Consider the following 25,890-nt stretch of genomic DNA (forward strand, 5'->3'; position numbering starts at 1 on the left):
TGCTAGCTTTATTCCGATTGGCTGAACAATGTATTTCTGTAGTGTCTTTCAAAATCAACCAGCTGAAGCAGAAAAAAGAAGAAGAAAATAAAGCTTTAAGAAAGCATAATTTTGAGAGGTGATGTGGCAATGAAGAGGGAAACTTTAGAACTAACCCTTTTCCCATTGGTCACTTTTCTGCTCCGTATTACAACTTTTCTCCTATTAATTAAGACCTATTTGCAATACAGTGTATTTTTAGCCTCGTGTTTCTGTCTGTACCTTGAAGGTATTTCAAAGCAGAGGCAACCTAGGGACATACATGCAGTGCATGTGTAAGAGACCCCATACAAATATGGGTTACATGGATTTTCTCATATGTTTTCTATTAACAGTCCTAATGTTGCCCTTTTTTGGGACCAAAACACAAATCCATTTTTATTATAACTTTAGGTTAGATAGAAGGACCCCAGTACAGATGGTTACACTATGGGCTCAATCTGGATTAGGTCCCTCTACCTCCTCTAAAATAAAAAATGGCACAAGCTGTTTTAAAGTAACCCCACCCTGCCAGCTGCCACCCAGCAACCCCACTCTGCCAACTACATTCCATGCCACAAGGGAATGCCCTTTATTCTTCCCTACAGGCAATGATTTGATTGGCAAAGTGGATTCAAACACTACCACAGGGAGATCAGCAATCAGCTGTTCTCCTTCTTTTGATGGAGGGACAATTCTTCTTCCTTAAAAAGTGTGTGCGTGTGCTGAGGCGAACATGAAAGGAGAAAAAAGCAGGCTGCTATGGTTACTGTAGAACACCCAATGGCTCTTCCATTTCCTTTCTTCCCTGTTCCCATGGGCCAACTTCAGCAGGAAAGAAGATTGAGAGAGCTACTCCAGGAGAATATGAAGCAGACTGCTGCCAAAGGGGTCTGCATCTCTTTACGGCATTCCCCTTCCACGGTTCCCTTGCTTCTTATATGGCCTACTTTAGTGCCCCTTAGAAGCATCTAGCAAGCATCCATTGAAGCACCTGGCAAGCACCGAGCAAGCCTGAATTGGTGTGTGACTTTCCCAGCTTCCTTAGCCTTTCAGATTTACCAGCTGAAAATGTACTTGTCAAAGCTCTGGTGAATGTGGCATCCTATTACAGCTAGTGAATGCCTGCCCATTGACTACCTCCCCCTCTCTATCCCAAAGAGGTGGTTGGCATTGGTGGAAACTGATAACACCAACTGTCTGTTTTGAGTTTTATATGAAATCTGGATCCAGCAGAGAGCCATGCATTCCTTGGAGAATGAATGAATGGATCCAGCACATACCTCTTATTCTATGCAGGGGATTTATAGGTTAATCATTTTGACTGGCTTGGCTTGACAGAGCAAAAGGTGTTGTAAAATTTGCAGGTCCCTGCACAGCTTTGGAAGCAAATTCTCCATATTTTCACACATTTCTTTTGATTTTATCTGCCGTCGATTCACATGCATGCTAACATGGCCAAACAATTTCAGCTGAAGATGAAGAATTTGTCAGAGGAGGTCGGATGCATGTTTTTCTCTTGGCAATTGCACACTGTCTTCGTACAATCACCACTAGCCAAGCCTTCTGGCCCATGAGGCAGTGCCTCATTGTTTGTTTCCTTTATACTTCCAGAAACACGGTTGATTTTTTCAGATGGCTTATTGGCTACAGAGAGGAAGGCAAATATCTTCTAGCATCTGCTTATTTTCCTACTCTGCCGCTATTACTTGCATTGTGATTTCAAGCATTATTACATCTTTGTTAACACATATTTTCTTTATACTTCATCATGTGGTTGCTTCTGCAGCAGAAGTTTTCTTTGGTTTAAATACATCTGTGTCTCCTTAGTGATCTGGCTTGTGGGTTAAGTTGTTAAAATCCCTTGATTATGTTTCCTTTCTGGAAATCATTTTTCACTTTCTAAGCTGTTTGCATGCCTATGTTATAGCATTTTCTTTCCTACAGTTGATAAACATGAACTTTCTTACATGCCATTATCATCTGGGAGAGAAGGCTATATAAAAACATCTTTCAGATCAGAATTCTGTTTATTGTACTGGCAGCACCTTTCCACAAATCAAAATAACTTGCTGCATCTTTGAGCACCCCCCCTCCCTTTCACTATGTCTTTCTGAAGCACCCAAGTCTAATATGGTCAGCCAGTAACATCAAAGTCTACTTAAAGATTTGCTAATTACTTTTTAAGGAATGTGAAAAATGTAGATGATAGCCTAGCTCAGATCCATACGAAGAATTTGATGTCTGCTTCCTCTTGGTTTTACTGGACTTTGTTGTTGTTGTTGTTGTTGTTGTTGTTGTTGGTTTTAGCTGTTCAGAAACCTGTGTGTATGTGTCTGAAAGAGTGAGAAGGGAAAAGAGCATGTGCTTGTAGTTAACATCAACAACAACATAATGCAAAGAATTAAGCAGCCTCCAGAACTTCTGGATGTAGGGAGATGGAGAGGTCGTCGTAGTTAATTTGCTTATGAAAGAAGGAATTTGTTTAGTCAGCTCTTTGATGAATGAAAACAGTTTGCCTTCTCTTGTAATATAACACATGCTTCCACTGGCCAAATACTAAAGTTTCCACAAAATGTTGTATAAACTGAAGGCAGATTTAGAGCTTCCTTTTTGGAAGAGACTGCTGTGAAGCTTTGATAGAGTAATCAAAACATATTATGGGAGCAGTGGGAAAGGAGATTTACACACCTCTAAGTTGCCACTTAGTTCCTTCCAAGCTATATTCAAGGCAAATGTCAAGGTTCCTGCTTAGCCAAAACTGCTGAGCAATTTGGAGGGAGCTTGGATGAACGAAGTTGCAAAATGCCCTCATGCCAAAACTAAAATTCAGTGCAGCCAAACCCAATATGCTTACTTCCAGTCATGCTTTTTGTAATGCAGTTGTAGCCCTTTGACTAGCTTTTGTATCCAGTGCAAGGGAAAGTGAGTTATGAAGACTGTATCCCTGTGTCAGCTGTAACCTTGAAACAGTTTAGCATTCTGGTGAAGGAATGGGCTTGGATGTTTTTCTTTTTCCTTAAAAAAGGATTGCCTTTTAAAATGTGTAAATAATAATATTAATAGTAGAAAGACCAGATATATATATATATATATACACACACAAATATATCTATGCCACTTTTCAATAAAATTAGCAAAGTGGTTAACATAACACCAACAAGATTACAAAATATAATAAGAGGCTGCTAGTATAAAGAAGGAAATTTTAAGTAGGTATCTTAGAACAAATGGTAGATGTCTGTCAAATGTCACTTGTGAGAACATTCCAAAGGGTGGGAATTTGTGTACAGGTACAACTAGAGCTCATTGAAGTTCTGCAAATTCGATCTCAAAGCTCAATTCAACTTGTGTCCATAGCAGAATGAATTTTTGTATTTGTGTGCCTGTTTTTCCAAGGATGGACAGCTTTGACATGCATGTATTTTTCTCCCAGTGCTTAAAACATGTTTGTATGCATTTTTAAAATGAATCTATTTCCCGTACACAGGTTAAAAGGGTATATATTTTCAAAAACATTGCAGGCTCAGAACTGTATGGACTTCAACTGCAGACTGTGTTCAAGCCCATGTTTAGGCTAGGGCATCCAAACTGAGTGAATCCTAATAAAACAGAAATGGATGTCCCTTACAGAGAAAAATCTCACAACCATGCGTCAGTTGCAGAGTCACACCTTCCAAGGCTGACAAAGATTTTGTACTGAGATGCAAACTTTAGGAGTTTCTGTGGTTCACCTCAAAGAAGGGCATTAGAGCAGCCAGATTTTTCACCAGCACAATTTAAAATCTAAGCCACAGAAGATTTGCCCAGTTTATTTGTCCTGTAATCCAGCCTTCCTTTCATATGACCCCGATACCTTTCCTTTTAAGCAGTGCTCACTTAACTGTGACTGTGGGAAGAGGGATTATTAGAAATGTGATACCTTCTCCCTCCACTCTGAAGCAGTTTCTGGAAAGAAAGTTAGTTCTCAAACAGTAACTTCTGAGGTTGGCTTGGTGCTGATAACAAACTAAGGCCTGTCTTTCTCACCTTTTTCTCAATCTGATCAGAGATTGGGAAAGGGGCAGAAATAGTGTGTCTCCAATACTGAAGGCAGCACAAGGAAAGCCAGTGTGAAAGGATGGGTGTTAAGAAGATGTCCAGATGTTGGAACTGCAGGGATCTCTCTGATGACAAGGGGTAAAGTGTCACCGAGAATAAATGCTACTATACTGACCTTTAATACTGTGTGTGCTCCTGAGGGGACATTTCATGTGGCACCAGGTGTGGTCTCACAAACGATTGCAAAGATTGGGCAGGGGCATAAGAGATGAGGCACTCCCTCAGGCAATCTGCTGCTAACTTGTTTAGGGATATATAGATCAGCAGCAACACTTTAAGCCTGACTTGGTCGCTTGTTGGCAGCCGGTGCAATTCCTTTAGCAAGAGTTTAACTTGCCGTCAAAAAGAGGACCTGCCACTGCATTCTGCACCTGAAGTAGTTTCTGAATGGACCCCAAAGACAGCCCCGTGTAAACGGTAGCACAGCCATGCTCCCTGGAGGTTATCAGTGCTTGAACCACTATGGCTTAACTATTCTAGTTTTGGACTGAAGCTGCGAACATCAGTCTTCACAGATGAGTAAACACCATCAAGTCACACAGGATTAAATCTCCAGCTGCACTGTTGTAAGGCAAAGCTGAGAGTTCTCTGCCTTTCCAGGTATGGTGCCAGGCATACGGAAGTAAAGCTAAGGATTGATTCTCTTTGGTCGTGTACATAAGTATTAGTGTGGGTAAATAATCTCTTTCGAGCGATATGACATATAATCATACTTGAAAGATGTAATTGCATTTGCTGCACTATACTTGGAAGCAGGCAGTAGTTAATACATACATCAACAGAAACAAATCAGCATAGAAAGAAGACAGCTTTTTCTCTATATCTAGATGAACTTGACATCATTTCTGATTCCAGTGCTGTAAGTTAAAATAGCAACTGTCACTGGTGTCTGTGATGTACAAGAGGGAGACTGATGCATACCTGAATAACTTGTTCTAAATACAGCAACTGTTAAGTATGCTGTGTATTAATTCTGGATCATAGCTGTTTTGATAAATCAAAAGAATTTACTGCATGGTATAAACAGTTTTCTGCTGTCACGTATCAATCAGTGAACAGCTTTACGTATTCCGTTCCTATGTTGTGGGAAGTATCTTCCTTGCACTTTATTTTTCCATCATGTACACTACATGGTCTTGCACAGAGAGAGAGAGAGAAGGAAGGAGAGAAGGAGGGAGAGAGAGAGGAGAGGAGAGAGAGGAAGGGAGTGTGGTTGGGGGGTGGGAGAGAATGAGAACCATATAGGTGACTTGGGGCAATCATTATAAATGCTGGCAGTGTCAAAGAGAAAGTGGGAGGATGTGGATGGTGACAAGCCATGTTGAGACCGATATGCGTTAATGAATTGGCCACAGGTTCATTGGTTACAGCATGCACTGGGAAATTTGGCAGGATAAGGCATGGGTCTCTCTGTTAGCCAGCTTGCTTTCTGGCCAAAACTAACCCAGCCCATGTGCCAGGGTACAGTGGGAAGGTTGGGGATCAGGGATTGTGGTGATAGAAAATGCTCATCTGAGCTCCTCCCTTGCCCCCACATGGCAGCAGAGCTCCCTGTCCCTGTGCTGTGTATTGGAACCTCATATCTCGAAATCCCCTTAAGGGAATTACAACCGTAGGGATCAAAGTGGCCAAGCCCCCACCCCAAAAGATTGCATCCTACCCAATGCCTTCCTTGTCACAAAGTTGTAGCAGAGGAAGCCAACTATTTCTCTTGCTCATAGCTGCATTAGTTTATATAAAGCTTAATTTTGCTATGGACAAAGGGAAAACACTGTAGTTGCACAAGCAGGTCAAATTGCTTCCCAGCACCATTAACCGGGGGCTGACATATGCTGCTAACAAGATGCCATGAGCAAACTCTTGCATTTTTTCATGCACGTTGGTAGGAGGTCTATCAGGACATTGCCAGTACCTTAACTCAGACTGGCTTACATAGCCCCACAGTGGCGCAAAGGGAGGAAGTCTTCCTGTAATCCATTCTGAAAGCTTTCCCATAAACTTTCCAATCAGCACAAATGGGCTTAGCCTTTCCTACACATTTCTGGCCTTTCCCAGGAGCATCATGGTGCCACCTGATTTGGATCCTCCCACCCCCTTTTCTCCCCAAACTAGCATCCCTGTGATTTGCCAGGAGCCATTTTTCTCAGCTTAACACACCTAACACTTGAGAGGATAAAAGTGGGTAGAACTTCACTTGCCATCTGAGCACCATGGATGAAAAGTAGGAGGTGTGTGTGTGAAAGAGAGAGAGAGAGTGACCTTGACTATACTTGCAAGTGGGAAATCCTCACACCCATGTAGGAGTTAGGGGGAAATTAGTTTCAATTCACCTTTTAAGAATGTACCAACATTCACACATTTCTGCATGACTGACACATAAAGAAGGTGAGATAAGGCTGCTAATGCAGGACAAAATGAACTGACAGATGTGTTCATCCGCACATCCACTTTGGTATAGCTGGAAAGGAAAGTGGCTGCTCTCCCCAGAAGCATGGAATGGTTCTTCAGTTTAGTGTGTGATAGGATGACTTCTATGAAGAGGACAGATTGTGATATTTGAGGTGTTAAACCATCTGGATTAGTCATCCAGAGTGTCTGCATTGCCAGGAAGCATTTTGGTAGGGAGTAAATGAGAGTAATAAACCAAGAGAGAGAGAGTTAAAGCAAGGGGAGGAGCAGTCGTGCAGATGAGCACACAGCCTGCTTTTCAGACGGCAAGCCCAAAATACTTGTCTCTAAGACACGTTCCATCTCCTCTGCAGTGGCTATTGAAGGCTATTTTGTTCTTCTTCCTTTTCTGTATGACTCAGCTTTACCCCCATGGGCATTCCCTGCTTTTGGTCTTTATACCTTTTGTGCTAAGTTTTCTACAGAATTCACTTTTACTCTTCCAGCAATCTTTCCTCATGCTCTTCCTCCTTTTTGATAGGTCCATGAGGCTTTGGTTATTCTTATGTTCTGTCCTATATTTTGCAACAATAATGCCCCCTCCATCAGATAGGATGGGCTAGCAATGGAAACAGATTCAGTGATACTACATACTTGATTGCTAAGTATTTTGGATATTCTCTCTCTCTTACTGTCTTACAGTAATATGGGTACATGTATAAAACATCTGAATGGAACACATTAGGCATATTATAAAGGAAATGTCATGCAGAATAAAGCTTTGTTAGATAAATGAAGCCTTTGGAATGGCATCTGTGCTTCCCATTAGGTGGCAATTTACTATTCCCTACACAGTCCTCAATAGCATAAAACAAATTTGGCTGTGATCCTAAACACAATCTACACCAGCAGAGCAATGCAGCTCTAGATCTGTCAGTGTGTTTAGCTCTCATAGCCAGTTATTAATATATTCTTAATTCTACACATACTAATTGTATGGCTTTGCCCTTAATGAAAGAAATGATCCATATTAAAAAAAAAACCTGGAGCAGTGCATAGATGTGTCATTTTTCTCCTGTGTCAGAAATGAAACAGCTTATCGGTGTCATTGCTGTAACAAATATCCCATGCTCTGCGCTGGAACATGTATTTGAGAAATGTTTGTAGCATGCTCAATTTCACAAGGAAAAGTCTGCTGTCAATAAGATGATGATTCATCTTCTGTGAAGTAATGTTGGAAGGAAAGTGCTAATGCTGAAGTATCCTTGCTTCACAGCTGTGACTTGCCCCAGCATTGAGGGGCTGCTCTCAGAACATGTCATCTGGAGACTGATTTCTGGGTCGCCGAATGAGTTTGGAGCACAAGTCATGCTGAGCTGCAGCCCTGGCTATTATTTAGAGGGTCAGAGACTCATGCTGTGTAAAACTAATGGAACATGGAGCAATGCTGATGAGACACCAATGTGTAAGGGTAAGAAACATCTATTTACACCGTGCTCACTTCTGTCCAAAGATATAGTTTCTGTTTATCGCCCACACAACCTAAGCAGAGGACAGTGGCATTTTCTGTTAGCTTTCCTAAAACAGTTGAAGGTAAGCCTTGCTCAAATAAGGGCTTTATGAAAGAATGTAGTAAATTAAATGCATTAAATATGCAAGGCTTAAACTTTATTACTTTCTAGAGTATGTCTAGATAGTTATCTTTAAATAGCTAGGTCAGTGTACTTGCAAGATTTTTTTCTTGCCTGTTTAGAGCCTATGGGGCTCCTGGGGAAACAGATATCCAAGAGATGTTAACTTTAAGAGAGGGTAATTTTGTATGCACAAAAGAAGACATGTATGTAGTCATCTCCTCTGTTGAAATGATTACGGAAACTTGCTCATGAGGATGTGAGAAATAGCTCCATGTTTACAGGCTGGATTTTTGTATCCAGAAAAATATCTCTAGACTGCAGGACTTTATTAATATATGCATCGACATGTATATGTTTCTTAAATGATGTATTTGTCCATTCTTAAGAGTCCTTATCCAAAAAATTTAGCTAGCCATTGTTCATATTACCCATTAAATTACTTGTGAATGTACCCATCAATTACATTCAAGTTTAATTAGACAAACAAGCTAATCAGCCATAGATTAACGGACTATCTGAGTAATCCAGACCAATAACACATGAGCTCAAAAATCTGCTTGATCTTGGAAAATTAAATTTCATTAAATATTTGAAGCTCTTAAGCTATTCATTACTCTGCCTTCCAAAGATAATATAATGAAAGCATTGCAGATCGCATCATTCACCATGTAAACATTGAATGCTATAATTGTATAAGGAGTGAAAACCAAAGCAGCAAGCATTTATTTCCATTTACCAAGGTGGACTTCGAACGTGTGGATTTTGAATAGCATCTTTTCCGGCCACAAGGCAAACTGCTTTTTAAACTAAGAAAATTTCAAAAGCAGATTCTGATGGGGCATGGGGTGATTCTCTTGCTCAAAGAGAAAAGAAAATACCTGGTTGGAGCTATTCAGGGCAGCTCACATTGCAACTAAAAGCATTTTGCCTTTGCCGATACTTCCCTTTTCCAGAAAAACCTTGTAGGTGTGCATGTCAATAATACCCAATGATGTGATGTGCAAAAATTCACTTTAGTGGTGTGTGAGGTCCAACATAGAAGTACTATTAACATACTCACAAACAGCTGTTCAGATATAAGTGTGAGTATAACCAGTTGTGAATTACTAATTACAATAAATCTCACAGGTTTTGCCATCATAGCTAGTGCTACCTGTCCATTTGGAACACCATTATCACATTTCACATATGTATGAGTGAGTAGGCAACATATTTACGGAAAGCACATTGTTGAGGTGATTTTTTGCAATTTGTGTCAATCACAGAGATGACGCGTGCCCCCGTTCGTGGTGTTAGCAGTGGCAGGCTGTCTCTCCTGGTGTCCCAAGCAACTTTTATTTAGTTCGTTGTATATTTATAAAGTGTACTTCATCAAAAGATGTCAGGGTAGTACACAGTACACAGAGCAAAAAATTGTCATCCAACTGCAAAACACAGTCGAAACAATAAAAAGGAACAATAAAACAAGATTAGAAAGCTATAGAAATAGATTAAAATGCCTTGGAAAACAGAAATGATTGCAACATCAGTGCTGGTTATAACTCTTTGGGGAGTGTGTTTCACAAACAAGATCACTCCAGAGAGAAAGCTCTTGCCCTAGATGTCACCAAGTGGCAGCCAGCTCAAGAAAATGTTAAGAGAATGTTAAGATAGATCATAGAATATTGGAGTTAGAAGGGGCCAGAAAGCCATTGGGTCCAGCCCCCTGCTCAGTGCAGGACACCAAGTTAAACTACCCCTCTCCGATAGCTGAAGAGCAGGCTGATAGAGTAAGAGGCATTCCTTCAAAACTTTGCATCCAAAGTCATTTAGGAGTTTATAGGTATATGCCAGTACCTCAAATCAGCCCTAGGAGCAAATATGCAAGCAATGCAGCTTCCGTAGAATAGGTATAAAATGATCTCACCGACTGTACCTGTGAATATTCTAGCAGCTGCATTTTCTACTAGCTGAAGTGTCCAAATCATCTTCAAGGACAGCAGCTTCATGTAAAATGAATTGCTGCAACCCAATCAGGAAATTACCAGACCATGGACCATAGCCAGATTATCATTCTCCAGGAATGATCATCGCTGGCAAACCGTTAGAATCTGGTAAAAGGCAGTCTGATCCCATGAACTCATCTGACCCTTCCGTGACAAGTACTTGCCAGTTACGTGCCTATACTTCTGAGAAGCGGAACCGTATCTAGAACAGGCTGGACACTCAGAAAAACTCTCTTCCCACCTAAACCCATGCCCCCACCACATGCCCCTCTGTCCCTGCCTCGGTTGCTGCCATGCTCCTCTTCCTCCCTCCTCTGGCACTTGCACATCCACACCCCTTACCTTTGCTGACATGCCAAGAGCCAGAGCTCTGCAGCAATAGAAAGACAGTAGCTGCTCCAGAGAGCCCACTGACTGCTTTTTTGCTGTGGCAAATGCAATGGCTAGAGAAGGGCTGGCACGGCTCTGCAGAACACCCACTGGAAGATGGGGGAGTGGGGAAGTTGCACAATTCACCACTCCTCCATCTCTGCTGCTTCATGCAGGTATCTCGACCTACTTCATGGTGGGCCAGCCCTATGCCTATCCAATACTCAGATTTGAAAACCAGCTACCCCCAGGGTCTCTGCCTTGTCAGGGTTCACCTTGCGTTTATTTTTCCTCATCCATCCCATTATTACCAAGTTGTTACATCATAAGGGGCTATCCTTGAAGAAACTCCAAACGGTACAAAATGTATAAGCTAGGCAGCTAGCCTTTGGATGGTATTGGGACTACATTACATCTGTCATAGACCTGCACTAGTCAAGCCTGGCTCTCTAAGGATCCACCACTCTCATTTTGAACCTGTACGTGGACTTAATTTAATTATGCTTGCCTAGATATGAAATTGCTAGGACACATCTATTATGTCAAAATTTCAATGGAGACAAAAATTAATGTCATATTTTGTGGTTTGTATAATATATACAACCTTATTGGGTATTTTCCACTGAATGGCATTAAATTCATAAACTATAACATTCTTATATGGTATAAAATACCATGAAAGCTCATTGTTAGGGCCAAAATAACCTCAAAATGTGAATATATCATATAATAGACAAAACTTCCTTTTTTACTTTCTATGCGCTGTTCTTACAGAAAATGGACAGAACCAGTTCAGAGCTAAGCATCTGCATATATGATGAATAACTAATAATTACAGGATTTGGCATAGCCACTTTGCCCCTCCCTCCCCCAATACTTTATGTGCCTGGTTTTTCAATTAATCAGGTCATGGTAACAAAGGTAGCATTGATTCCAAAACTCTTTAAACTTTTGTTTTGTTTTCTTTGTTTTTATTCTTATGGAGGATTTGTTCCCTGCCCTTCTCAGTGTCTCACTCCTTTCTTTATTTACTGAACACTCTACCAAGAAAGGAGGGAAGAGAAGCAAGCCAACAGGCTGAGACGGCTGGATCATTCCTTGGAGTCAAGGGAGACCAATAACTAACTCTTAGGTTGATGGGGTGCCTCATCCATGGTGGGTTTCATGTTACACTTTATAGGAGCTATCCATGCTGGTAATGCTCTTTTGTGGATGCAGTTCAGCACTGTGGATAGTTCCTATACAACTTAACTGTGTATATCTAAAACTCCTATAAAACTGCAGTGAATTAGGAGTCCCACTGACATACCAGCCTCCCCTGCCTTGAGTTCATTGTCTTTCTTTCTCCCATAGAAAGGGACTAGAATTGTTGGCATCCTGAGGGTTGGAGGCAGTACCGGTTGCCCATGTGTGTCAATTTCTTTGGAGTCCAACATGATTTTCTAGAAACCTTTTGCTGCTGTCATACTGAAAGCACTTTATTTTCTCTTCTCAGTTATCTCCTGTGGAAGTCTCCCTTCTCCACCAAATGGTAATAAGATTGGCACCTTGACGGTATATGGAGCCACTGCAATCTTCACCTGTAATACTGGATACACACTAGTTGGGTCCCATGTGCGAGAGTGCTTAGCAAATGGCCTTTGGAGTGGAACTGAAACACAGTGTCTGGGTAAATGCATATATAGTGTCCTGTATGAGGGAAGGGATCTAAAATTTGACAAGGCAAATGCCACCTTTGAATAAGTTAATTTCCATTTTGTACATTCAGTTTATATGCTTTTAGTAAATTACATTCTAGTTAAGCTTTTGATTACTTTCTGTTCCTTTTTTGTGCTACCAATTGGACTCATGATATTCTGGGCCCTTTTGGAAGAAAAGAGGCGTGTAGATGGGTTGATACTTAAAGGAAGCACATTCTTAATTGATTAGCCACACATCTGAGAAAGCCACTTTGTGAGTAATTATTGGCAAGACTCTTATTTTGAGGTTAAGTCTCCATCAGAACTTGCCTTTCCTGACCTACATTTGGGAAGCAGGAACTCTGTATTGACTTCAAGTTCCCTTTGTGGACAGCAGCAGCATAAGGACTTCGAGTTATATGATCTCCAGTAGGAAAAGGACACCAAACAGACTGTGCCCAATTTGGAATAAACCTCTGGAATAGGCACTTCTCAAGCATCCTTGAGGACTTCAGGCATACTCTCTTTGAATGTATGCAAAGCCTTGAGTCCTTGTACAGTGAGCGCAGAGGTGCTCAGGAATTCCTAAACTGGACAAGATATTGAAGGGTGCAGAAGGTTGCCTTCTATTTATTTGTAATTTATGGATTATTAAGATTTTTATCCCTTCCAGAAATAATCCTGTTCACGAGCATTTGGGAAGAACAGCAGTTAGGAACATTCACAAGGAAGTCTTGTTGAAAGCTTGCAATAAACCTAGTTCAGTAAAAGTCATGCTCTTTCCTTGATTGTCACTTGACACAGAAGTAAATTCTCAAACTTAATTTTGACTGCCCAGAGCTTATAGGCTGTCTCGTTTTCTATAGGCTTCAAATGGGATAATTATTAATGGACAATCTAGAGCTGGTGTGGATGGAACAATGCCTTATCTCCTGACCATAGTTAGCAGTTTGGGCTGCCTATGAGAAAACATAATCCTAAGAAGCCTATGTTGTCTCTCGTTTTAGAATTGTTTCAACAAAGGATGTTTCTGAATATATTACTTCTGTCACCAAAGCTAGCATTTTCTACAATCCCTGTTAATGAAGCTGCAACTATTAGTCGTGCAAAATGGTTTCCTTAAAAAGCTTATATTATGTCAGTTTAAATTCTGATTTCTAATTTGAGCTTCACAAAGCTGTAACTTGTCATTATCATAGCCATGTTACAGCTAAAAGGCTAGAGTTTTCAGTCTGTATTCTTGTCCATTTGCATTTGTACTAATATTTTCTGCCTAGCAATTAATTGCAATTGTCACTCGTTTCAATACAAATAAGTAGATCACAAAGTGGTTGTTTGGATTACAATGCAGTATGATCTAGTGTGGGGGGGGGGGAATCTAAGCACATTCAAAATACTGTGTCTCTATGCAAAGCTTAAAATATGTATTGAAATAGCACTAATAGGTGTCTGTTCAAGAATTCCAATTTCTAATTCACTTCTATTTTAATAGAAAACATTTTGTGCAGTTTTCTGTAACAGTACCCTATAGAGAAGTATCATGAGAAACAATGAGTATTGCTCTAACTTTATGTAGAGTTAATTTTTTCTTAGAAATTATTTCAATCAAGTGAATGTTTAATTTTTTATCAAATGTAAAAGTTCTGGAATAAAAATCCTTTGGGTTACTTCATGAGAAAGGTGGGGCTAGATGAATCACCAGCTGGAATTAAGATTGCTGGGAGAAATATCAACAACCTCAGATATGCAGATGATGCCACTCTAATGGCAGAAAGTAAAGAGGAACTAAAGAGCCTCTTGATGCATGTGAAGGAGGAGAGTGCAAAAGTTGGCTTGAAACTCAACATTAAGAAAACTAAGATCATGTCATCCAGTCCTCTCACTTCCTGGCAAATAGATGGGGAAGAAACGGAGGTTGTGACAGATTTTATTTTCCTGGGCTCCAAGATCACCGCAGACGGGGACTGCAGCCAAGAAATTAAAAAACGCCCCTGGGCAGGAAAGCTATGGCATATCCAGACAACATACTAAAAAGCAGAGACATCACCCTGCCAACAAAAGTGCGTATAGTCTAGGCTATGGTTTTCCCAGTTGCAATGTATGGCTGTGAAAGCTGGACCATAAGGAAGGCTGAACACCAAAGGATTGAGGCCTTTGAATTGTGGTGCTGGAGGAGACTCCTCTGAGTCCCTTGGACCGCAAGGCAATCAAACCGGTCAGTCTTAGAGGAGATCAACCCTGACTGCTCTTTAGAAGGCCAGATGCTGAAGATGAAACTCAAAAACTTTGGCCACCTAATGAGAAGGAAGGACTCACTGGAGAAGAGCCTAATGCTGGGAACTATTGACAGCAAAAGAAGAAGGGGACGGCAGAGGATGAGGTGGCTAGATGGAGTCACTGAAGCAGTTGGTGTGAGCTTAAGTGGACTCCAGGGGATGGTGGGAGACAGGAAGGCCTGGAGGAATGTTGTCCATGGGGTCATGATGGGTCAAGCACGACTTCACGACTAACAACAACATTAATTCCAATTTATTTTTTCTGTGTGCTGTGTTACATAGAAACACAGAAACATAGAAACATGTTCAGTGAGTCAGAAGGGGCCTCCTGGGCCATCTAGCCTGACACCTGGCTCCAGCTAGCTCCACTATAGAAGCATAGAAACAGAGAATACGTACACACTATACAACTCTAATATGTGAGCCTACCAAGAATCTTTTTGTGATGTTTCAGTGGTGTACATATGCACATCTGCGTATGAACATTGGTAGAACACTACACAAAAGCATCCCCACCTGTGTTGCTCGACTGCAGTGTTTGAGCAATATGCATGTGTATGTAAAGTGTGCCAGAGTAAACGACACCTTTAAATTTAAATTTATGGCAAACAGCCTGCGCACAACACTTTGTACACCATTCTGAAAATTAAATAGAATAGTAAAGGATTCATATTGTTTCTGCTCCATGACCAGGTAATTCAGGTCCCCAGATGCCAGGGAGAAATTCAGATGAGATGTCTGGAAGCAGCCTTATTTGTGTTATTCATCCCAGCTCTCCACACTTGCAATTTCCCAGTTTTCAAAATAAGCTATATTATTTACTGATCTTTTAATGTTTATCCTTCAAATCCTATAATCTAGACTAAAAGGAATCCACAGTAGCAAGATGAGGGATTTTACCATATTCTGAAAATGAAGAACTTCCATGAATGGCCCAGCGTATGTTTATGCATCTTTTGAAAAGATACACTCAACATGTATGCGGCTGTGGTTTAAACATTGCACTATGTATAATAAATCTGCTGACCCTATCTTGAACCAGTTAATCATTTTTTTTAAGTTTCCTGAAAGTATAGTTGAAAAAAGCAGACTGCTAACAGCCTCTTTAATACACTTAGGAGCTAATTGGCTTGATTGTAAAATTGCATATCTTTGGTATTTTATTGCTTTGCTCCTTTAGTTCTTGAACTGTTAGGGTGCTTAATTTAACCAGGTTTAAAATGACAGGAAATCATTAAACCCACTAAGTGAAGTGATCTGTAAATGAAATAAATCACATGGAATGTGCACAAGCTTGTCAGATAGATATAATATTGTCACGTTTCATGTTAGCCCACATGAGATCTCCTATATTTTAATAAGTCTAGTTTCATTATAGGAGCTGCATTTCAGGTTTTTGTTGTCAGGTCCTCAGGAATAAAGAATTCAGTGCAGGAATATTTGGATTTAAACTGACTGTGAAGCATCAACAAATATATTCTGTTTCCATAGTACCATATATAAGGATGCACGGGGTTATTAAATGCCAAACAAGAATTGTTGAATTATTTTTCTTTGCTCTTGCAAATTATACTCTCCTCTCTGTTCCAAGTCTATATTTGTCTAAGGAGCTTATTCTCTGGAACTGGAGCTTCTGCAATTACTATTGTAGATATAGAATAGCCTTGCAGTTTGTACCAAGGACCTGAGCCTTATATTTTAATATAGTCATAAGTACATGTTGATTGGAGGATTGACTAATGGATCAATACTAATGCTTTCATATTGGCTGATGAATCTCATTGGGTGAGGCAAATTTAAGGCCATCTTGTAGTTTAATATTATTCTCATTGCTGATTAATTTCTATATGTTAAGTGGATCACATCTGTGTCTTCTTATTGTATGCACTCTTATTCAGTATTCTTTTTCCTTATCTCTCTTATTTTAGCTGGACACTGTGGATCTCCAGATCCAATTGTAAATGGTCACATCAGTGGAGATGGTTTCAGTTATCGGGATACCGTGGTATATCAGTGCAATCCTGGTTTTCGACTTGTTGGCACATCTGTTCGGATATGCTTGCAAGATCATAAGTGGTCTGGGCAAACACCAGTTTGTGTCTGTAAGTAATACCTTTTTTTCTGACCTTTTCTGTTTGGAGCAGTAGCAAACTAACGATCACTCAGATAAGTTACCATGATAAACAATGACTAATGACCAAACACAATAGCTTTGCACACCACTGAAACTCAGGAGCAAACAAGCAAGCTTTGGCAGGAGAGAATTGATAGCTGCTCTTGCACTAGCAGCACACTTGGAACTGAATTCACTTTTGTATAGGATGACTTCTTGATAAGGATCATGTTACTGGATTTTATACTGGTTTTATCTGCATGTCATTGGCTTTTTTATCATTATTTGCTGTTCAGCACTGATGAATTTAACTTCCTTGTGATATATTGTTTATATATTATGTTTTTAGATTATTTTAAATTCTGATATCTCTTGCTAATCAAATGGTCTATAAAAGCCATGAATACATACATAAAAATGTATATATAAGACCATCCCTAAAATCTGCTTCTCTGCCCTCTTGAAATACAAACTTGATACTCAGTTGGTAACCTAGACTTAGTATAACCTAGTTTTCTGAGCATGAACTATGAGCTGGTGGAGTCTGGTTCAAAGCTGTACTCACAGCTATACTCCTTGGCTAATAACTTCCACCTGGCATTATGGGAGCAATCATACTTACCTACCTTACATGTTTATTCTATGGCTTACTGGCATAATATATGTGAAGCACATTTTGCTCCTTGGGGAAAATGTGATATAAAATACATATGCAAACTACAATTTCATTGATGAAATGTTCATTATTGCTTTTAAAACTACTCTAGCAAGATTAGATCATGTCGCTGTAATAAATTTGAATAATAGACATGTTGGACCAGAATGAAATTTATATTTATTGCTTGTTGTTTTAAAAATGTTAAGGTACTTTGATGATTTTCTGTTGCATTTATTTATGTTAATGCGTAAAATATCATCTTGTGAGATTGCAAAGCAATATTTATTTATTTCTAAGTAGCTCATTTGGTAACATGTTTTGGTTTTTCAGCACATATTTCTCATGTTTTTGTGTAAACAAGGAAGACTAACGGATCTCATCTGACCTTGCATTGTGTCATTCCGTGTGCCTTTAGCATTACTTTCTGTGAAAATGGTTAGGGTTAGGGGTATTATTCTCTAATGGCGTCAGTTTGTTAGCCAGGAATTATTGATCATTCCTCTTTCACTGTCGATTTTAAGACTTTGTAGATAGATATTAATAACTACTAAAATAATAGGCAGTTTTTATGTTTTTACCTGTAGCTGCATTATCCCTTAATTAGCCTGAGCTAGAAGATTTGGTGATCCAGGTCCAAAGTCACCTCAAAGTACTGTACTCTAGCACATTTAGAGTTTTGAGAAAGACAAAGCTTGCATAATATCACCACTCTCCTTTTGAGATGGTATCTAAATAGCTAATTAATAGCACAATTGTATAACTTCCGTAAAACTATGTCTCAATGAGTTCAGTGGGACCTCCTTCCAGGGCAGTGGGTAGAATCATTAGCCACTTGCCAATTTATAATGGAAGTTTTTTGCTTCAGTTTGCCTTGAGTTTAATCTTTCTCTTTTCTCCTGCAATCCCATTGCCTGCATTGTACGTGTTATGGCATTTTTTCAAGATTTTTTGTGTTTTATGTCTTGTCCTACATCTGTTCTTTTTATTATGCTGTATTGTTTTATCTTACTTTGTAAATCTTTTTAATGCTGATTGCACTTCATTGGTGCTACAGTGTAGTTATAACCAGACTTTAAAGTGATGAATTGTTTTATCCCATTGGTTTCAGTTCAGGCCATATTCACATGTGAGCTATGAATGTTATAACAGCATGATCTAAACATCTTGATTTTACAAAGAGTATAAAGCTATTTCAGTGGGATTCTTATATAAGGACTACTAAAGAAATAGGGAATGACAAAACATTGGAGCTGCAATATTTGTTTGAGCTGCATACACAACAGTTGAAAAGTGTTGATCTGTCAAGAGGTTGGCAATGTGTGACAACAATAATGATGATGTGGTAAGACTAGACACAAGGGTGGAGACCTTTTGTTTCTGGAAGGCATCACAAAAAGCAGCATCTGTCAAGAGTAATGAGGGGTGTAAACAGGAGCTGACTGACTGGAATATGCATTTGCCGAAAAGGACAATAATCTAAACACACGTGTCCTTCACAGTCACAATTTTAACAGACAATTTCAATTTTACAGTGCGACAACATAGCACATATAATCTGCTCTGACAGCTTACTGGATTGTAGGATTCATGATAAGAAAGTGTAAACTAATGAAATCCTTAACATGTTATTAGGCAGCTTCTGAGCAGTTGGGACAACTGGTCTTTCTGTAGCTATTAATTATGTTACTTGAAGTGGGATCTTCACATTCCAAAGCAATATGCATCTGGTTAACAGATTATGTTTAGAAATATTAATCCAGCTCAAGCATCTCTATTTTATCTGCTTGCTCAGTTCCATTTCTGGACAGAGGATGCTAGACTTGATGGAAGCCGGATCTTTCTTGACAAGATAATTCTTATGTTCAGATCATTTAGTGTAGACATATTGGTGGTAAATTCCTAAATTGAAGCTTAAAGTAGTTACATTTGCTGCATAGCAAATGCACTCTATTTAGGGTTATTACTTAACTGGGGAGTTTTCTTTTTTTAATAACCCTATCAGTGTTCTAACCTTCTGGGTGAACAATTACCTGGACCCTCAGGACTGTTTTCTGTTGGTGTCACTCCAGTGATAGAAGGCTCTGTGATCAAATGGAGGCTTCCATCAGCAGAAATAGGAGGAGGTGATTTCTAATGAGTTCCCCTTTCCTCTTGTCCTTTGAAACCCCAATCCTACCAAATCTGTCCCACAAAGCTGAGGACCCTTCAGATCAGTTCTTAGAAAAGGTTGCAAGGAGAGAGAGTTTAGCACCTCCATTTTCCTAAATGGTGTCTGAGGAGCATCACTTATGTGCCTACTAATAACTAGGGTTCAGTTTTGACAGGAATTCTGCACTTCCATCACATGCTAAAGGAAATTTGATTCCTGCCTTTGCACTGAGTTCTTCACTGCTTCTAGGCTATGGCAAACCAGGGTGGATTTTACATTGATTGATTCCCCTTTGTTCTTTGTTTTAAACTGCTTTCTCTTTTCACTAAAGTTCTTTTTTATCTTAGTAGTGTTCACTTTGCTTTTTGATTTCTCTTAGTGTTTGGGTGACCTCCCTGGGCCCTCTGGGTCAGAGAATATCTTTCTTTTGCAAGTGTCTGTCTTGTATGAGCAAGTTCTTGCTTTCAGAAGTTTCTGAAAGTCTCTATCTCCTGTGTTAGTACAGAAGTGAGGCATTTCAGTAAGAAAAAGGAAGTAGTTTTTTTTTCAAGGCTGCACTACATGTGACCTCTGCACCAAATGCAGCCCGTGTATGATATACTTCCTGGTTTTGATCCCTGCTCAGGATTGTCCAAATGGGTAGGGATGTCAAGTATCCTGCATAAATAGGGGCATATGTTCAGGTGCCCAAATCCAAATTCTTCAAGCTTTCCTGTGAGCTCTCATGATTGGCTTCCTGGCCATTCTTCTTGTCCCTCTTCCAAGCAGATCAGGACAAAGGCTTTCCAGCTGAAGCCTTTACTAAATCTGACCAAACTAGGCTGCCTTTGTATGCAAAAGAATAGCATTGCAGAAGTCAATATCAAAAGAAACAAGCAAAGCTTGAGTACAGCCCATTAGGGAAATTCTGCATAATGTTAAGATGTTGATTCTAAACTAGATATCCCTCCTCCCGTCCAAATTGAGAAGAACAAACCATAATTTCGAGGTGGGTCCTCCTGTTTCAGGGCCACGTCCTCAGATCAATGATGGTAGGTTTGCCAACTCCATACAAGTTTGCTGATGAAGCTTTCCCACATAATTTGAAACTTTCTGATTCTCGATGTTTGTCTGGCTTATCTCTGGTTCTACTGGCCTTGTCACTTCATCTGTGTTTTCTGGTCCCTCCTTTTCATCTGACTCAGAATCTGATTTAAGTTTCTCCTTTTTTTATATGCTGAATGAGCTCTATCCCTAAGATAGGGACTGTGCCTCTTCCAGGCTCTGTATATCTCCTAGTGCAGAGTTGGCACCCAGTACATATTAAATAGCAGTAACTGTGGTCAAGCGAAATGCTGTCTTAAAGTTTAGCTTGAAGGACTATGTTTTATTCTTCATAGCTGTGTCTATTCCATAAGGAATCAGACATCACAGAGGTTGGCAGTCCCATATCTTATAGATGGTAAGCTCACCATGGTTTCCACAATAGTTTTATCATTTTTTTGGCCTCTGCCACCGTGAAAGTTGCAGTGCTAGCAGAGTCTACTTTTCACAAATATACAGGTCTCACAAAAAGGATCTTATTTGTGTTAGCCATTGTGTATTAATAATTCAGGGTATCTGATTTATTCAATCCCCATCTATGGTGGCAAAAACTTGGCTTGATGGTGAAAGGTAGATAAACTCAGATACTGTCTCTGAACCTCCATTTTTACATTTTAGAGAAAAAATATATAATTTGCATTCTGATCCAAAAAAGCCAAATTGCTGTCATTTGAAATTAATTTAAAAAATTAAACTGCCAGACTTCCTTGAATCTTTTGCCCTTGCAGACAATAGCTGTATAAAGTATTACAATCAAAATCTCCATGTTTTCACCAACTGTTTTTTGACATGTCAGCTTTCCTGTCTACTTTAGATGATGCAGAATGAAGTTCCATGAATGCCTCCCTTTGCAGGTGTGGGCTGTCGCCTCTGTTGAAATCAAGAAGGCAGCCCTTGCAGCCAGGCTTCTTCTGAGGACATCTGTCCTCTCCATCCAATAGCAGATTTCTGGGTCATGGCACAGGAGTATGTAACTTCTTGTAGCTGTTGAGACAGCTTGCTGCTGTGGTCTTAACATCTGTTCTGCATTTTGTTTCAACAGCAATTACATGTGGCCATCCTGGGAACCCAGCTCATGGAGTGACCAATGGCAGTGAGTTCAATCTGAATGATGTTGTAAACTTCACATGTAATACTGGATATCTACTTCAGGGAGTTTCCCGCGCGCAGTGCCGGAGCAATGGGCAGTGGAGCAGCTCCTTACCTACTTGCCGAGGTAAGAGAGAAAATGACATGCAGTTGTTCCTTCTTCGCAGGTGAACCAGATGGAACATTTCCTACTATCCTTTGGAGTAATTTTGGAAATTTAGAACTATAAAAGCTGAAGAGAAACAGCACAAAAGCAAACTGATTCTTCCGTTTTTATTCTAACCTGCCACATAAGGATTTGTAAGAAATATGTTTCACTTGGTTTCTTAACAGGATTTCCAGCTTTCAGACCAAAAATGGACTCAGGCACAATCTGTGGTCAGAGTCTGTACATTTCCAAATTTGCAGTGGGATTCATGGACCAAAACAATTATGTTCAACCACATGCATAATTAAGAAAGGCATATAAATACACTTTAACCTATGGTAGAAGTATGCCTACATTTTGAAGGTGAACGCACTTGGAAGAATATGCACAAAAATGCACATTAAACCCCATTAAATCATGCTTCCTTGCCTAATCAAACTAAAAGGACTTGCTGCTGTACTTAGTAAAACAAGCTTGAAGACTCTTCTTAAATGTTCCCCCTGCACCAATTTCCCCCATTTCCCTATCTCATAACACAATCATATACACATCCCTACAGGAGGAAGTCCATTCAGTACAGAGGCCTTTCTCCCAGGTTAGTGGGTTACAGCCCGAAATGGTCTTCTCAGGTTATGTTTTTCTTTTCGGGGGAAAATATAGTTGCAGTATCATGCCAGTACTTCACCCTCCTGGAGCAAACTGCAGCAGGGGCAGAGTAACATTTAGGTAAGAAAAATTATACAGGAAGAAAATAAAACACACAGGGGTGCTGCATCTATGACCAGCTGATTATGTACTGCATTTCTGTGACACCTTTTGAAGCCTCCCTGGGTGGGTTTTCACACATTTCAAAAAATAAAGACCAAAATCAAATGAAAACAAAGGAAAAAGTTAAAACAACCTTCAAATGCTACAGCAACTATAACCATTTTAAATGCCAGCTTAAAAGGTAGCAGCCCTCTGCTGCATTTGGCTTTTGGAAAGGGAGCTTAGTCATGATATGCTAGGGTGTTCTTTGCCCCAAAAGAGAAACAACGCTTCTTTGTGTGGTTGTATGTATTCAGAAGGCCAGCATGTTGAAATCTGTTGGCCTTGAATGCTTTACTATTTCAAATGGAAGAAAGATTGCATTTATCTGCTATTGAAGAATTTTAGGATAATGCAATCCTAGGCAGAGGTAAACACTGGTGAGCTTAATGGAACCTAGTTCCACATGAGCATGGATAGGTGTTTGCAAGGTTAGAAATGGGACCTGGAGTTCCAACATGCAAAAGAGACTTTTCAAAAATGCAGGAAGCGTGCCAGTCTGCAGTAAAAAGCTGCAAGACACTAAAAGCGGCTGCTCCTTGAACATGTGTTTATAAAATAAAGCAAGCTGCTGCAAAAATGCTGCAGTAGCAAAATTCAACGAACCTCCAGCGTTGTAGAAATGGAGGCAGGCACGTGGAGTTCCTTTCTCTGCAGTGCTTTGCTAGCTATGCTTTTTAATGAAAAGCTCAGGCTGTTAGTAGCGGCTTTCCATTTGAAAAAAAGGAACAGATTAATATCTTCCTCTCAGTTGTATTTATTTCTTGGCATTTGTTATGCACCTGATTCTGCAACAGTGATTTGAATGAAGAATGAACATGGGGGGCATTACTGTGCCTTAAGTGTTTGTCTTTTATTTCCCTGTTTTGGTCTTGAGGAAATGCTAAGCAAGATCAAAATACATTCACAGGTTGCAACTTTTTGCCCAGAGTGAACGTAATGCTTGGAGCAAGGAAAGTAATTCAAATGAATTCATATAAAGTTTGAAAATTGTAGAAATGTGCACCCTGCAAAAATATTTTTCTTTTCCAGGATTAAGGCAGAGCTCCACCCCTACCCCCAGCAATTCACTGCATAGGCAGCAAGTTGGGTGTTCTTGTGCTTAGTATGCTGTCCTAGGATCAGAGAAACCTGGATTCAAATACTGACTGAACTTGGTCCAGTCATGAACCTGGACTCATGAAGCTCACTGGCTGAGCTTGGACCAATCACTCTCTGTGGGACCAGCCTGCCTCACAGTGTTGTGTGGTTAGTATGGATTGGGGAAAGTCTCATGTAATCCAGACTGAGCTCCTTCAAGGAAGAATAGCATAAAACCTTCTTTTAAAAAGCAAAACAAAGCAAAACCATAATTTGGTGGCAACTATATACATGTGATATCTGTATCAAAATTGTTCACCTTCCCCCAGAATTGGTGTTTTGCAGTTTAAAAAAAATCACTTTGATTCAAATTCAGTGTCAATTCTAAATAAACCCCTTGTGTCTGAATCATCTCATTAACTTTATATTATTTAAGCCCTTTATCTATAAGTTGCTAACTCTGCATACTCCAATTAATTTAAGACAGATTAAACAACATTCAAGTGAAGACAGACAGTTTCCAAGCATTAACTTAGTTATTCAGCTATGCTTTTAATGCTGTTGTTCAGAACTCATCTGCAGTATTTATTCTATAGAATCTAAAACAGAGATTTAGGGCAAAATAACTTTACAAAGTTACAACAAAAATGGCAGTCTTGCAGTGGATTCTTTCCTCTACATCTGTAATGTCTAGTTCAATTCAACCAGTTTTCTGAGATCAATAAAATGTATATGTCTGCCTCCCACCATCAGCATGTGATATGAGAGGTGCATGAAAACAGTAGTGTTAAATTAAAGAAAAAGTTGAGAAAAGTTGAGATCATATTTGGAGGAAAGCCATATTCTTTGTAATCTGAATATTTCAGATGATGTGAAATCAAGCACATAGCAGTGATAGGGAGCAATAATGCATATGTAGCTAAAGAAAGACCTTTTCATCTAGTATAGATTTCCTGAACCTATGCACAACTGCTATTCACTGATCGTATGAATATTTGAACTTTTCCAAATTTGGAAGTTTGGTCCATGCACTTTAAAACATGTGAACAAAAGTGTGTACACTGGGGAAAACACTTTTAGGGCACTTTTAGAAAAGCATGTACTGTACATACATGAATTTTTATACAGATTTTAAAAATTAAAAGTCTAAACTAATGTGGAAACACAATGGCATGGACTTAATGCAGGAGAAATGGGAAGGGGGTATAATCAAACATAACAGATCTGTTCATCCCTTAGAATGATGCACTTGTTTCATGATAGGCTATCATTTCAGACTACTGGAGTAATTAATTTTAGTACTTTCCAGATAATTCACAAAGCCATTTACTGTAAAAATGTTAGGATTAGGCTTCAGAATAACCACTTGCCTGGTCACTTAGGCAAGTGAGATTCACTTCCAGGTAACAGACAAGGACAAGACCATTCTGTGTGTGTTCTGCTCCCACTATATTGCTGGATCCTTTCCATCTAGTCCAGACTTCAGAACAAAATATTTTTCTCTTCCAAGGCTACATGCTCTGTGCACACTCCCCCTCCCCGCCCCCCACAGGGAAAGGGTACAGACTGAAGGAGGAGAGTCGTGTAAGAGCAATGATCCCATTTTCTCCCTCCAGAATGGAACTCTGTATTTAAAGGCTCCATCTGGAAGGGCATTGCTCACCACAGTCGACTGCCCTCGCACTGCTGTGTTCACATGGCTGGCAATGCTTTTCTCTTTGTCTCTCCCATGTTCCCTTTGTTCCCTTTCCCACAGATACAAGTCCAGTGGTTAGAGTTACAGACTTAGGTCAGGGAGCGCCAGGCTCAGATCCTCATTCAAATATCTTCTCAGCCATGAAGATCACAGAGCTACTTTGCACCAGTCACTATTTCTCAGCTGAACATACCTCATGGGATTTTTCTCAGGATAAATTGCCTCTGGGGAGGGGGACCATGTACACCACACGGAACATTTTGGAGAAAGAAAGATGGGGAAAAGATAATTAATGAAATGCGTCTTGCTCTCCCTCCTGGCTCCTCTCTGTCTTCCAAAGAGGGCAGTGCAGGGGATGGTGGTGAGAGAGGAAAAGGAAGGAAAAAATGGACAGAGTGTGATGGGGAAGACTCATTGTGGGTGATCCTTACTGATTATTTTCGGGTTGAAATCTCACCATTTTGATTCATAAAACTAAAGGAGCATCAGTCTTTACAGTATCTGTTTACAGCTTCCAGCACAAGGATTATAAAATGAGCCCTTAACTCAGACATAGTATAACAAAATTTTAGCTACTATCAGGCCAAAGGTACTGAAAGATGGTTTTCAGCATCCAC

The 25,890-nt window shown here is 39.8% G+C and overlaps 1 protein-coding gene across 1 annotated transcript in view; it reads left to right on the forward strand.

Annotated features, from left to right (window-relative positions):
- The window catches only part of CSMD1 (CUB and Sushi multiple domains 1), a 909,441-nt gene that overhangs the window by 838,138 nt on the left and 45,413 nt on the right, over positions 1 to 25,890 (forward strand). Inside the window, exons 52-55 of the mRNA XM_044419148.1 lie at positions 7,784 to 7,978; positions 11,991 to 12,164; positions 16,379 to 16,552; positions 21,496 to 21,669. Of these exons, the coding sequence (XP_044275083.1) occupies positions 7,784 to 7,978; positions 11,991 to 12,164; positions 16,379 to 16,552; positions 21,496 to 21,669 (717 nt within the window). The remainder of the gene's footprint in view (positions 1 to 7,783; positions 7,979 to 11,990; positions 12,165 to 16,378; positions 16,553 to 21,495; positions 21,670 to 25,890) is intronic.

The sequence above is a fragment of the Varanus komodoensis genome, unplaced genomic scaffold, assembly GCF_004798865.1.
Source record: "Varanus komodoensis strain SLA01 unplaced genomic scaffold, ASM479886v1 scaffold10, whole genome shotgun sequence".
Taxonomy (NCBI): Eukaryota; Metazoa; Chordata; class Lepidosauria; order Squamata; family Varanidae; genus Varanus; species Varanus komodoensis.